The sequence below is a fragment of the Culex pipiens genome, chromosome 1, assembly GCF_016801865.2.
Source record: "Culex pipiens pallens isolate TS chromosome 1, TS_CPP_V2, whole genome shotgun sequence".
NCBI lineage: Eukaryota > Metazoa > Arthropoda > Insecta > Diptera > Culicidae > Culex > Culex pipiens.
The window spans coordinates 70425596-70440281 of NC_068937.1; the positions used below are offsets into that span (position 1 = coordinate 70425596).

General features: G+C 23.7%; 2 protein-coding genes across 2 annotated transcripts in view; both read left to right on the forward strand.

The window, feature by feature from the left end:
• The first annotated feature begins 512 nt into the window (after positions 1 to 512).
• Positions 513 to 1551, forward strand: LOC120426380 (uncharacterized). Its single transcript, XM_052711625.1, has 2 exons — positions 513 to 923; positions 982 to 1551. The coding sequence occupies exons 1-2, from the start codon at positions 770 to 772 to the stop codon at positions 1284 to 1286; spliced, it is 459 nt and encodes a 152-aa protein (XP_052567585.1). The 5' UTR covers positions 513 to 769; the 3' UTR covers positions 1287 to 1551.
• A 1107-nt stretch (positions 1552 to 2658) lies between these two features.
• LOC120426364 (uncharacterized) overlaps positions 2659 to 14686 on the forward strand; it is a 33275-nt gene continuing 21247 nt past the window's right edge. Inside the window, exons 1-4 of the mRNA XM_052705942.1 lie at positions 2659 to 3070; positions 3146 to 3279; positions 3341 to 3414; positions 3470 to 3535. Of these exons, the coding sequence (XP_052561902.1) occupies positions 2659 to 3070; positions 3146 to 3279; positions 3341 to 3414; positions 3470 to 3535 (686 nt within the window). The remainder of the gene's footprint in view (positions 3071 to 3145; positions 3280 to 3340; positions 3415 to 3469; positions 3536 to 14686) is intronic.

The window sequence follows — 14686 nt, forward strand, 5'->3', positions numbered from 1 at the left end:
AATACCTGAATTTTCAAATGCTCGACAGAATAAAGATAGACTCTCTAGATGCTCAATTCCAGGTTTCAAAAGATTTTGCAGACAGCCAAAAAAATGTGTTTTGTCTACAAAAGCCAAGTTGAAATAGGGTGATCAGGAGTACTATCAAAAACGGTTTAGACTTTGGATTATTGGTTCAACTTTACAGTTTTTTTTAATAACTACGGGTTTTTCTATGTTTATAGTACCTTTACAAATAAAAATCTAGAAATAGAAAAAAAAATTATTTTATAATTATTTTCACAAAAATACCCGATTTTTTAAAAGTATTTATTTGTCAAAATCTTGGTGCTCTGGTGATACCATGGGCGTTAGAGAGTAAATATATATTCGTTAGGTAGCTACAGACTTTACAATACAAATTTGTCTGTATCTGTGTTTGTAGAAATTTTCAAATCTGGCAGCGCTGACTCCGACAGAACAATCCGACATTTTCATCGGAATCAAAACGTCAAATTTTTGGTAGTAAACAAAAGGCAGTGGTTCGTCTTGTTGCCACCGTTGCCACAAATTCGAAGATTTTTTGGACATCAGATCAGATTCTTTAGTTGGCCACCACCGAGCTTACTGGCGCGAGCTGTACACCGTCAAGTATTCGGACCATTTGACCGGGCTGATCAGTGTGGCCCACGAGAAGAATATTTTTATCACGCGCTTCACCAGGTGTCACGCCGGAGATTATTCCACTGTTGCGCGGAGTGGTCACCAACCCGAACTGTGCAGCTCGGACATGAGGATCAGCTCGTCCGATATCAAGATGGAAACGGAAAACGAGGACGGAATCTGCCAGGAGGATGCGACGGCATTCTTGTCGCAGATTGTGTACCATCCGCGGCTGGCGCTGAAAAATGCCATCGCAAACTGGTTGCCGAAGATTTATCAAGGTAAAATTGCGATTCGTGTGCGTTTGACTTGATTGATTCAAGTTTAATTTACTTGCAGAAAAGGAAGCCGATCAGCAAACCGCAACCGGCTGTACCGATGTGAGTACCGATGGAATTGGAAAAGCTTTTCCCTCTCAACTAATCCACCCTTTTCCCCCCATGCACAGTGGTCATGTCCATCATTCCAATCATTCCATCGGTCAACACGTGCATGACGCTGACGAGCACCAGCACGACGACGACGACCACCGCGAACCCGATGCACTATGGGCCATCTCCATACAAACAGGCGGCCAAATTATTTTTTTGCTTTTTAAATGTTTTTTTGATACAAATTTAGGTAATTGTATGGTATTGAAATGATATACGTCGATTTTTATGACTTTTCATGTTTTTCAATAGTTGATTGTTTATAATAAATAGTCTTTTCATACATTTGCAAGTGAAACAGAATTGCATATATATTATATTGCAAGTTTATATTATTAAATTATGGATAAGCTCCTCCCCCCCACTTTAAGGACACAACCCCTCCCTCCTCTTTCTTTCACCCCCCCCCCCCCTCTCCTCCTCCCCAACCAACAAATTTTTGTTAAGCGTAATAAATTCATTTTAAGTCAAATATTTATTATTTCCTGCTGTGTTTCTTTTTGTGAGTCCATGCCGTATAACTTGAGACCACCCCCCTCCCCCCCCTCCCACCCTTATGGGCATAAATTGCGAATATTTTAATTGTTAAATCAAATAACAGAAAAATTAATTTTATCCAAAATATTAATTATGAAGTAAAACGATAAAATACAAACCATATTCTTAAAATTCATTTGATTATAGAGTTTGTGACAGCTTCAGGATATGTTAAAGGTACTTTTTATGATGTTTTGTACTAACCAACATAGAACTTAAATGTGGATCAGTTTCATAAATTGATCGCTGAAATTCATCATGCTAAGTCAACATTTTGCTGAATACTTTTTTCGGTATCAAACTGAGATTCTCCAGTTTCGCTTGAGAAACTTCGGTACGAATACCTTATTTTGACTAAGGTACTCAATTTTGAATGTAGGCAACAGAAAATTCCAATAAAGTCATTTCGAACTTCTTGAAACCAGGTATTGATTTTTGAAGCGACGATGCCCACGAAGTATGTAGCAAAGCAAGTGAAATAAACGGGCGCATATGTAGATTGCAGCAAATTTTGATAAAACGTAAATGTTCAAAATGGCATATCTCCGAAAACGCAAAAAATCGCAGGCTGGAAATTTCAGCAATGTTAGATTATAATCCAATCTTTCAAGTGATCTTAGTTTCATGTTTAGCATCGGTTAGCAAAAAAAGTTCTCGATTAACAAACACAAAAAAATATGATTCGTCAAAAAAATGCTCCAATTATTCGATGAAAACTTCAGTTTTTGGTTTGGAAACAACATTTTATCTATTAATAGTTTCAAAGCTTATCTCATTACCTTTCCAACGATGTATATTTGTCCTAATAAAACATTTAAAATGGCTGAGCTATGTTAAAATTAAACAATCAGCCTTTTTTACGAAAAACGCTTGTTTTTTACTCCATTTTTTGACTTTCAGCTTGCGTATCTCCGTAATGAACAAACTTAGAGCTTTGAAAATTTGGATTTTTCTTAGTTAGAATGTTTACTTTCGAGAAAAAAATACCATAAAATATTTGGAGAAGGTCACTTTTTTGAAACTTGGCCACCCAATGTACCATAGTGCGATGCCCGTGCTCGAGGTCAACACGACGCAGCTGCAGCTTTTCGCGGACGTTTGCAGCACCGTAATGAGCGCTCCGGAAAGCGAGCCCGCGCCGATCATGAACTCGCTCGTATCCGCCACCAAGGATGTCACCAACGAATCACTGCCAAATCCGGTGGCCGCCGCCGTGACGAACCTTGCCATCCCGTCGACCATCTCCATCTCGAGCTTTCCCGGCCCGATCATGAGCATTAATACGACGGACGTGATCGAAGACTGCGCCGAAGACAAAGATAACATGAGCGAACCGTTGAAGGACGACGCCGTGATTGAGAACGACCTGGAGCAGCAGCAGCTGGATGAATCGGTGGAGAAGCTAAAATCGCTGGAAATACCGTTGCTCGTGGACAAGGAACCTCAAGACCGAGGAGGAAGTGCAAGCCAAGCATGATCTGAACGACGCGAGCGAGGAAAACATGACCGTAAACGATGAGGTGGTAATCAACCAGTAATCAACAACATTGAAGAGGACGACGGCGGCGTGAAGGCGGTTGAACCGATAGAGTGCGGAAGTAGTCTGATTTCGCCGAAGCACATGATGAAGACGCACTTTGACGACGTGATGACGTCGGAGACGACATCGGTAAGCGGGTGGGGATTTGTGAAAGTTTTAGCCTGAGTTGAAAATTTTATTTCTTTTCTAGACCTGTTCCGGAAGCAAGCAGGTCGAGAGTTCGGACACGTCGTTGATTTCGAACGCGGAGCTGGCCGAGTTTAAGTAGGTCGTACATGTTGTTTCGTTTGCAGCAAGCCTCAACTCTACTCGTTTTCAGGAACGCCCACGCAAAGAAACTCACGTGCGTCGACATCATGCTGATGTGCGACCTGTTCTATCTGCCGTTGGAGCAGTCCTCCAGCTTTTGGCCGAATTTCACTGGCTCAAGATAAACGCCCAGGTGCTGTGCAAAAACCGGTCACGCAAGCCAAGCTTGGCGACAACTCCGACGGCGGGGGATTCGAAATGTGCAGCCAGTGGCCAGTTCGCCAACTGGTCCACAAGGTTCGAGACTTCCCAGTGCCGATTGTTGTGTCAGGTGAGTACATTCCGCATTGTAGTTATCACTCCCTTAAAAAAATATTCGAGAGTTGCTCCGTTGAATCTATTATTTGATGTAGCTACACAGAAAAAAATATGTGAATTTACTCGACACGGAAAAAATGAATCACATGTAAACTCAGTTGATGTAAACTTGAGATTCGACGTAAACGGTTGAATCAAACGTAAAATCATGTTTTTACGTATAATTTGTGGCAAATTTACATAAAATTGCACTTAAATTTAAATGTTTAATGACGTGCAAAAGTGTTACATCATAAATGATGTAACATTCGGAAATATTTTTTTGTGTGTAAGAAAAAACTTTTGTATCACGGTACAGAAAGATTTGTTCTACTTCAGGTCAATCAAGAAAACATTTTGATCAAGAATGAATTAAACATTTAATCTTCCTGGACTGGTATTTACGAAAGCTTTTGAAAATTACATCAGATTCTAGATTCAACGGAGCAAAAAAAAATTTGGGTTTTGTGAATTTACGTTAGTTTCATCGGAATTTTACATGTTTTGGGACCAATTTTGTTCGAAAAGTTTATATCGGATGGCATTTAAATTTCAAATGAATTGGATGTAAATTCGCATCATTAATGACGTGCACTTTTGGTACATCATAAATGATGTAAATTTACACAATTTTTTTTTTCTGTGTATTGCAAGTTTCTGCTCGAACCTAGGAGTCCGAAGGCTTGAATGGGGAGAGCACCCAAACCTCTTTCTACTCCAAGGAACCTTCCACCCCAGTGTTAAAACTGACGACCTTTGGATTGTGAGTCCAACGAAGCAGGCTTGGTTTGGTGTGTTGTTTGTACTTATGGCAGGGAGAGTACTCCCATACCTGGTATGACTTAACGGCCTAACAACCAAGGCCGGGACCGACATTTTACTTCCTCATCCGATGGAAGGTTGCAGCAGATGGGAATCGAACCCAGAATCATCCGCTTACAAAGCGGACAGCGTTACCATTCGGCCACGCACTGCAGCTGTAAATAAATGTAAATAAATGTGATCAGTTAATAATAAAACGAAAAATACAACAAAGATGAAGAGCATTAGGCCATACCACTTAGCATGTAAAAGAAATGTAATTATTATAAGAAAGTTCAATAAAGACATATTTAATATATAAAAAAAAATCAGTTACTAGCTACGGGACTGCTCTATAACCGTTCCGCCAAACTCGGCCCGTTCGGGCCGTTCGGGCGAACGCATCATAGGGACGTGGCGTTACATCGTGCTGCCACCTGGTTTTTTCAAGTGCAAGAGTGGAAAAGTGCTAAGTCATCGTCTAAAAATAGACGGCGTCCTATCTCGCCCAGCAAAATGAAGTCGATAAAGTAGACGGTTTCGATGAGAAGAAGTGGAAAACGTGATCTAAAAATAGCGACGATAAATTGATTGTGTTCCGTGTTCCACCCAACCGAAACCTCCTGGATCCCCCCTCGCCTCTCCCCTTAATCCCATCCCATTTCTATGGAACTATCCATAAACCCTCTTTTCATAAATTTCAGACCCCCTCCCTCAACTGTCCACGTGGTTTATGGATGGTCCCTATGTAGGAAATCCAAATATTTATCTTTCTAAATATGTAGACACTATGTGGGGTTTCTTCATTTCTTGTGCAACTACAGCCAAAATGCGGAAAAAATGGGATTTTTTTAAAGGAACTTATAGATTTTAAAATTATTTGATTTTTTTTTTAATTTTTGATATTAATGATTTTACAAAAGATCTAAAAATCTAAAAACCTAAAAATGTAAAAATCTAAAATTTTAGAATTTTAGAATTTTAGAATTTTAGAATTTTAGAATTTTAGAATTTTAGAATTTTATAATTTTAGAATTTTAGAATTTTAGAATTTTAGAATTTTATAATTTTATAATTTTAGAATTTTAGAATTTTAGAATTTTAGAATTTTAGAATTTTAGAATTTTAGAATTTTAGAATTTTAGAATTTTAGAATTTTAGAATTTTAGAATTTTAGAATTTTAGAATTTTAGAATTTTAGAATTTTAGAATTTTAGAATTTTAGAATTTTAGAATTTTAGAATTTTAGAATTTTAGAATTTTAGAATTTTAGAATTTTAGAATTTTAGAATTTTAGAATTTTAGAATTTTAGAATTTTAGAATTTTAGAATTTTAGAATTTTAGAATTTTAGAATTTTAGAATTTTAGAATTTTAGAATTTTAGAATTTTAGAATTTTAGAATTTTAGAATTTTAGAATTTTAGAATTTTAGAATTTTAGAATTTTAGAATTTTAGAATTTTAGAATTTTAGAATTTTAGAATTTTAGAATTTTAGAATTTTAGAATTTTAGAATTTTAGAATTTTAGAATTTTAGAATTTTAGAATTTTAGAATTTTAGAATTTTAGAATTTTAGAATTTTAGAATTTTAGAATTTTAGAATTTTAGAATTTTAGAATTTTAGAATTTTAGAATTTTAGAATTTTAGAATTTTAGAATTTTAGAATTTTAGAATTTTAGAATTTTAGAATTTTAGAATTTTAGAATTTTAGAATTTTAGAATTTTAGAATTTTAGAATTTTAGAATTTTAGAATTTTAGAATTTTAGAATTTTAGAATTTTAGAATTTTAGAATTTTAGAATTTTAGAATTTTAGAATTTTAGAATTTTAGAATTTTAGAATTTTAGAATTTTAGAATTTTAGAATTTTAGAATTTTAGAATTTAGAATTTTAGAATTTTAGAATTTTAGAATTTTAGAATTTTAGAATTTTAGAATTTTAGAATTTTAGAATTTTAGAATTTTAGAATTTTAGAATTTTAGAATTTTAGAATTTTAGAATTTTAGAATTTTAGAATTTTAGAATTTTAGAATTTTAGAATTTTAGAATTTTAGAATTTTAGAATTTTAGAATTTTAGAATTTTAGAATTTTAGAATTTTAGAATTTTAGAATTTTAGAATTTTAGAATTTTAGAATTTTAGAATTTTAGAATTTTAGAATTTTAGAATTTTAGAATTTTAGAATTTTAGAATTTTAGAATTTTAGAATTTTAGAATTTTAGAATTTTAGAATTTTAGAATTTTAGAATTTTAGAATTTTAGAATTTTAGAATTTTAGAATTTTAGAATTTTAGAATTTTAGAATTTTAGAATTTTAGAATTTTAGAATTTTAGAATTTTAGAATTTTAGAATTTTAGAATTTTAGAATTTTAGAATTTTAGAATTTTAGAATTTTAGAATTTTAGAATTTTAGAATTTTAGAATTTTAGAATTTTAGAATTTTAGAATTTTAGAATTTTAGAATTTTAGAATTTTAGAATTTTAGAATTTTAGAATTTTAGAATTTTAGAATTTTAGAATTTTAGAATTTTAGAATTTTAGAATTTTAGAATTTTAGAATTTTAGAATTTTAGAATTTTAGAATTTTAGAATTTTAGAATTTTAGAATTTTAGAATTTTAGAATTTTAGAATTTTAGAATTTTAGAATTTTAGAATTTTAGAATTTTAGAATTTTAGAATTTTAGAATTTTAGAATTTAGAATTTTAGAATTTTAGAATTTTAGAATTTTAGAATTTTAGAATTTTAGAATTTTAGAATTTTAGAATTTTAGAATTTTAGAATTTTAGAATTTTAGAATTTTAGAATTTTAGAATTTTAGAATTTTAGAATTTTAGAATTTTAGAATTTTAGAATTTTAGAATTTTAGAATTTTAGAATTTTAGAATTTTAGAATTTTAGAATTTTAGAATTTTAGAATTTTAGAATTTTAGAATTTTAGAATTTTAGAATTTTAGAATTTTAGAATTTTAGAATTTTAGAATTTTAGAATTTAGAATTTTAGAATTTTAGAATTTTAGAATTTTAGAATTTTAGAATTTTAGAATTTTAGAATTTTAGAATTTTAGAATTTTAGAATTTTAGAATTTTAGAATTTTAGAATTTTAGAATTTTAGAATTTTAGAATTTTAGAATTTTAGAATTTTAGAATTTTAGAATTTTAGAATTTTAGAATTTTAGAATTTTAGAATTTTAGAATTTTAGAATTTTAGAATTTTAGAATTTTAGAATTTAGAATTTTAGAATTTTAGAATTTTAGAATTTTAGAATTTTAGAATTTTAGAATTTTAGAATTTTAGAATTTTAGAATTTTTAGAATTTTAGAATTTTAGAATTTTAGAATTTTAGAATTTTAGAATTTTAGAATTTTAGAATTTTAGAATTTTAGAATTTTAGAATTTTAGAATTTTAGAATTTTAGTATTTTAGAATTTTAGAATTTTAGAATTTTAGAATTTTAGAATTTTAGAATTTTAGAATTTTAGAATTTTAGAATTTTAGAATTTTAGAATTTTAGAATTTTAGAATTTTAGAATTTTAGAATTTTAGAATTTTAGAATTTTAGAATTTTAGAATTTAGAATTTTAGAATTTTAGAATTTTAGAATTTTAGAATTTTAGAATTTTAGAATTTTATAATTTTAGAATTTTAGAATTTTAGAATTTTAGAATTTTAGAATTTTAGAATTTTAGAATTTTAGAATTTTAGAATTTTAGAATTTTAGAATTTTAGAATTTTAGAATTTTAGAATTTTAGAATTTTAGAATTTTAGAATTTTAGAATTTTAGAATTTTAGAATTTTAGAATTTTAGAATTTTAGAATTTTAGAATTTTAGAATTTTAGAATTTTAGAATTTTAGAATTTTAGAATTTTAGAATTTTAGAATTATAGAATTTTAGAATTTTAGAATTTTAGAATTTTAGAATTTTAGAATTTTAGAATTTTAGAATTTTAGAATTTTAGAATTTTAGAATTTTAGAATTTAGAATTTTAGAATTTTAGAATTTTAGAATTTTAGAATTTTAGAATTTTAGAATTTTAGAATTTTAGAATTTTAGAATTTTAGAATTTTAGAATTTTAGAATTTTAGAATTTTAGAATTTTAGAATTTTAGAATTTTAGAATTTTAGAATTTTAGAATTTTAGAATTTTAGAATTTTAGAATTTTAGAATTTTAGAATTTTAGAATTTTAGAATTTTAGAATTTTAGAATTTTAGAATTTTAGAATTTTAGAATTTTAGAATTTTAGAATTTTAGAATTTTAGAATTTTAGAATTTTAGAATTTTAGAATTTTAGAATTTTAGAATTTTAGAATTTTAGAATTTTAGAATTTTAGAATTTTAGAATTTTAGAATTTTAGAATTTTAGAATTTTAGAATTTTAGAATTTTAGAATTTTAGAATTTTAGAATTTTAGAATTTTAGAATTTTAGAATTTTAGAATTTTAGAATTTTAGAATTTTAGAATTTTAGAATTTTAGAATTTTAGAATTTTAGAATTTTAGAATTTTAGAATTTTAGAATTTTAGAATTTTAGAATTTTAGAATTTTAGAATTTTAGAATTTTAGAATTTTAGAATTTTAGAATTTTAGAATTTTAGAATTTTAGAATTTTAGAATTTTAGAATTTTAGAATTTTAGAATTTTAGAATTTTAGAATTTTAGAATTTTAGAATTTTAGAATTTTAGAATTTTAGAATTTTAGAATTTTAGAATTTTAGAATTTTAGAATTTTAGAATTTTAGAATTTTAGAATTTTAGAATTTTAGAATTTTAGAATTTTAGAATTTTAGAATTTTAGAATTTTAGAATTTTAGAATTTTAGAATTTTAGAATTTTAGAATTTTAGAATTTTAGAATTTTAGAATTTTAGAATTTTAGAATTTTAGAATTTTAGAATTTTAGAATTTTAGAATTTTAGAATTTTAGAATTTTAGAATTTTAGAATTTTAGAATTTTAGAATTTTAGAATTTAGATTTTAGAATTTTAGAATTTTAGAATTTTAGAATTGTAGAATTTTAGAATTTTAGAATTTTAGAATTTTGGAATTTTAGAATTTTAGAATTTTAGAATTTTAGAATTTTAGAATTTTAGAATTTTAGAATTTTAGAATTTTAGAATTTTAGAATTTTAGAATTTTAGAATTTTAGAATTTTAGAATTTTAGAATTTTAGAATTTTAGAATTTTAGAATTTTAGAATTTTAGAATTTTAGAATTTAGAATTTTAGAATTTTAGAATTTTAGAATTTTAGAATTTTAGAATTTTAGAATTTTAGAATTTTAGAATTTTAGAATTTTAGAATTTTAGAATTTTAGAATTTTAGAATTTTAGAATTTTAGAATTTTAGAATTTTAGAATTTTAGAATTTTAGAATTTTAGAATTTTAGAATTTTAGAATTTTAGAATTTTAGAATTTTAGAATTTTAGAATTTTAGAATTTTAGAATTTTAGAATTTTAGAATTTTAGAATTTTAGAATTTTAGAATTTTAGAATTTTAGAATTTTAGAATTTTAGAATTTTAGAATTTTAGAATTTTAGAATTTTAGAATTTTAGAATTTTAGAATTTTAGAATTTTAGAATTTTAGAATTTTAGAATTTTAGAATTTTAGAATTTTAGAATTTAGAATTTTAGAATTTTAGAATTTTAGAATTTTAGAATTTTAGAATTTTAGAATTTTAGAATTTTAGAATTTTAGAATTTTAGAATTTTAGAATTTTAGAATTTTAGAATTTTAGAATTTTAGAATTTTAGAATTTTAGAATTTTAGAATTTTAGAATTTTAGAATTTTAGAATTTTAGAATTTTAGAATTTTAGAATTTTAGAATTTTAGAATTTTAGAATTTTAGAATTTTAGAATTTTAGAATTTTAGAATTTTAGAATTTTAGAATTTTAGAATTTTAGAATTTTAGAATTTTAGAATTTTAGAATTTTAGAATTTTAGAATTTTAGAATTTTAGAATTTTAGAATTTTAGAATTTTAGAATTTTAGAATTTTAGAATTTTAGAATTTTAGAATTTTAGAATTTTAGAATTTTAGAATTTTAGAATTTTAGAATTTTAGAATTTTAGAATTTTAGAATTTTAGAATTTTAGAATTTTAGAATTTTAGAATTTTAGAATTTTAGAATTTTAGAATTTTAGAATTTTAGAATTTTAGAATTTTAGAATTTTAGAATTTTAGAATTTTAGAATTTTAGAATTTTAGAATTTTAGAATTTTAGAATTTTAGCCCCTCGCCTCTCCCCTTAATCCCATCCCATTTCTATGGAACTATCCATAAACCCTCTTTTCATAAATTTCAGACCCCCTCCCTCAACTGTCCACGTGGTTTATGGATGGTCCCTATGTAGGAAATCCAAATATTTATCTTTCTAAATATGTAGACACTATGTGGGGTTTCTTCATTTCTTGTGCAACTACAGCCAAAATGCGGAAAAAATGGGATTTTTTTAAAGGAACTTATAGATTTTAAAATTATTTGATTTTTTTTTTAATTTTTGATATTAATGATTTTACAAAAGATCTAAAAATCTAAAAACCTAAAAATGTAAAAATCTAAAATTTTAGAATTTTAGAATTTTAGAATTTTAGAATTTTAGAACTTTAGAATTTTAGAATTTTAGAATTTTAGAATAATATAAATTTCTGCCAATAATCGAAAAAAATTCCATAATAACAAAAACTCCAAAAATCCAAATAACAAAATCACAAAACTCACACAAAAAATCCTATTATCCATATACTAAATATAATACAAAAATCAATAACTACATAATAAAAATAACTCAAATACTCCAAAAAGCATAAACATCAAAAAACTCATAAACTCCAAAACTCAAAAATCAAAAAATCCAATACTTCCAAAACTCCAATCAATACTAAAAACTCAAAAATCAAAAAACAAAAACTACAAAAATAAAAAAAATCAAAAATAAAAAACCCTAAAAAAACTCAAAACTCAAAAACTCAAAAACTCAAAAACTCAAAAATCAAAAAACTAAAAATCAAAAACTCAAAATCAAAAAAAATACAAAAACTCCAAAAACTCAAAATCTCAAAAAAAACTCAAAAACTAAAAAACTCAAAAAACTCAAAAAACTCAAAAAACTCAAAAACTCAAAAAATCAAAAAAACTACAAACTCAAAAATCCAAAAACAAAATAAACCAAAAATTCAAAAAACTCAAAAACATCAAAATAAAAAAAAACTCCAAAAATCAAAAACTTCAAAAACTCAATAATCAAAACTCCAAAATTCCAAAGATTCAGAGAATTCTAGAAATTTTAGAATTTTAGAATTTTAGAATTTTAGAATTTTAGAATTTTAGAATTTTAGAATTTTAGAATTTTAGAATTTTTAGATTTTTAGAATTTTTAGAAATTTTAGAATTTTTAGAATTTTTAGAATTTTTAGAATTTTTAGAATTTTAGAATTTTAGAATTTTAGAATTTTAGAATTTTAGAATTTTAGAATTTTAGAATTTTAGAATTTTAGAATTTTAGAATTTTAGAATTTTAGAATTTTAGAATTTTAGAATTTTAGAATTTTAGAATTTTTAGAATTTGAATTTAGAATTTTTAGAATTTTTAGAATTTTTAGAATTTTTAGAATTTTTAGAATTTTTAGAATTTTTAGAATTTTTAGAATTTTTAGAATTTTTAGAATTTTTAGAATTTTTAGAATTTTTAGAATTTTTAGAATTTTTAGAATTTTTAGAATTTTTAGAATTTTTAGAATTTTTAGAATTTTTAGAATTTTTAGAATTTTTAGAATTTTATTTTAGAATTTTTAGAATTTTTAGAATTTTTAGAATTTTAGAATTTTAGAATTTTAGAATTTTAGAATTTTAGAATTTTAGAATTTTAGAATTTTAGAATTTTAGAATTTTAGAATTTTAGAATTTTAGAATTTTAGAATTTTAGAATTTTAGAATTTAGAATTTAGAATTTTAGAATTTTAGGAATTTTAGAATTTTAGAATTTTAGAATTTTAGAATTTTAGAATTTTAGAATTTTAGAATTTTAGAATTTTAGAATTTTAAGAATTTTAAGAATTTTAAGAATTTTAAGAATTTTAAGAATTTTAAGAATTTTAGAATTTTAAGAATTTTAGAATTTTAAGAATTTTAGAATTTTAAGAATTTTAGAATTTAAAGAATTTTAGAATTTTAAGAATTTTAGAATTTTAAGAATTTTAAGAGAATTTTTTAGAAATTTTAGGAATTTTAGAATTTTAGGATTTTTTGGAATTTTATTTTAGGAATTTTAGGAATTTTGGAATTTTAGAATTTTTAGAATTTTAGAATTTTAGAATTTTAGAATTTTAGAATTTTAGAATTTTAGAATTTTAGAATTTTAGACTTATAGAATTTTAGAATTTTAGAATTTTAGAATTTTAGAATTTTAGAATTTTAGAATTTTAGAATTTTAGAATTTTAGAATTTTAGAATTTTAGAATTTTAGAATTTTAGAATTTTAGAATTTTAGAATTTTAGAATTTTAGAATTTTGAATTTTAGAATTTTAGAATTTTAGAATTTTAGAATTTTAGAATTTTAGAATTTTAGAATTTTAGAATTTTAGAATTTTAGAATTTTAGAATTTTAGAATTTTAGAATTTTAGAATTTTAGAATTTTAGAATTTTAGAATTTTAGAATTTTAGAATTTTAGAATTTTAGAATTTTAGAATTTTAGAATTTTAGAATTTTTAGAATTTTAGAATTTTAGAATTTTAGAATTTTAGAATTTTAGAATTTTAGAATTTTAGAATTTTAGAATTTTAGAATTTTAGAATTTTAGAACTTTAGAATTTGAGAATTTGAGAATTTGAGAATTTGAGAATTTTAGAATTTTTAGAATTTTAGAATTTTAGAATTTTAGAATTTTAGAATTTTAGAATTTTAGAATTTTAGAATTTTAGAATTTTAGAATTTTAGAATTTTAGAATTTTAGAATTTTAGAATTTTAGAATTTTAGAATTTTAGAATTTTAGAAGTTTAGAATTTTAGAATTTTAGAATTTTAGAATTTTAGAATTTTAGAATTTTAGAATTTTAGAATTTTAGAATTTTAGAATTTTAGAATTTTAGAATTTTAGAATTTTAGAATTTTAGAATTTTAGAATTTTAGAATTTTAGAATTTTAAACTAAAAGAATTTTAGAATTTACGAATTTTAGAATTTTAGAATTTTAGAATTTTAGAATTTTAGAATTTTAGAATTTTAGAATTTTAGAATTTTAGAATTTTAGAATTTTAGAATTTTAGAATTTTAGAATTTTAGAATTTTAGAATTTTAGAATTTTAGAATTTAGAATTTTAGAATTTTAGAATTTTTTATTTTAGAATTTCAGAATTTTAGAATTTTAGAATTTTAGAATTTTAGAATTTTAGAATTTTAGAATTTTTAGAATTTTAGAATTTTAGAATTTTAGAATTTTAGAATTTTAGAATTTTAGAATTTTAGAATTTTAGAATTTTAGAATTTTAGAATTTTAGAATTTTAGAATTTTAGAATTTTAGAATTTTAGAATTTTAGAATTTTTAGAATTTTAGAATTTTAGAATTTTAGAATTTTAGAATTTTAAATTTTTTTGAATTTTAGAATTTTAGAAATTTAGAATTTTAGAATTTTAGAATTTTAGAATTTTAGAATTTTAGAATTTTAGAATTTTAGAATTTTAGAATTTTAGAATTTTAGAATTTTAGAATTTTAGAATTTTAGAATTTTAGAATTTTAGAATTTTAGAATTTTAGAATTTTAGAATTTTTAGAATTTTAGAATTATTTTAGAATTTTAGAATTTTAGAATTTTAGAATTTTAGAATTTTAGAATTTTTAGAATTTTTAGAATTTTTGAATTTAGAATTTTAGAATTTTAGAATTTTAGAATTTTAGAATTTCAGAATTTTAGAATTTTAGAATTTTAGAATTTTAGAATTTTAGAATTTTAGAATTTTAGAATTTTAGAATTTTAGAATTTTAGAATTTTAGAATTTTAGAATTTTAGAATTTTAGAATTTTAGAATTTTTAGAATTTGAATTTTAGAATTTTAGAATTTTAGAATTTTAGAATTTTAGAATTTTAGAATTTTAGAATTTTAGAATTTTAGAATTTTAGAA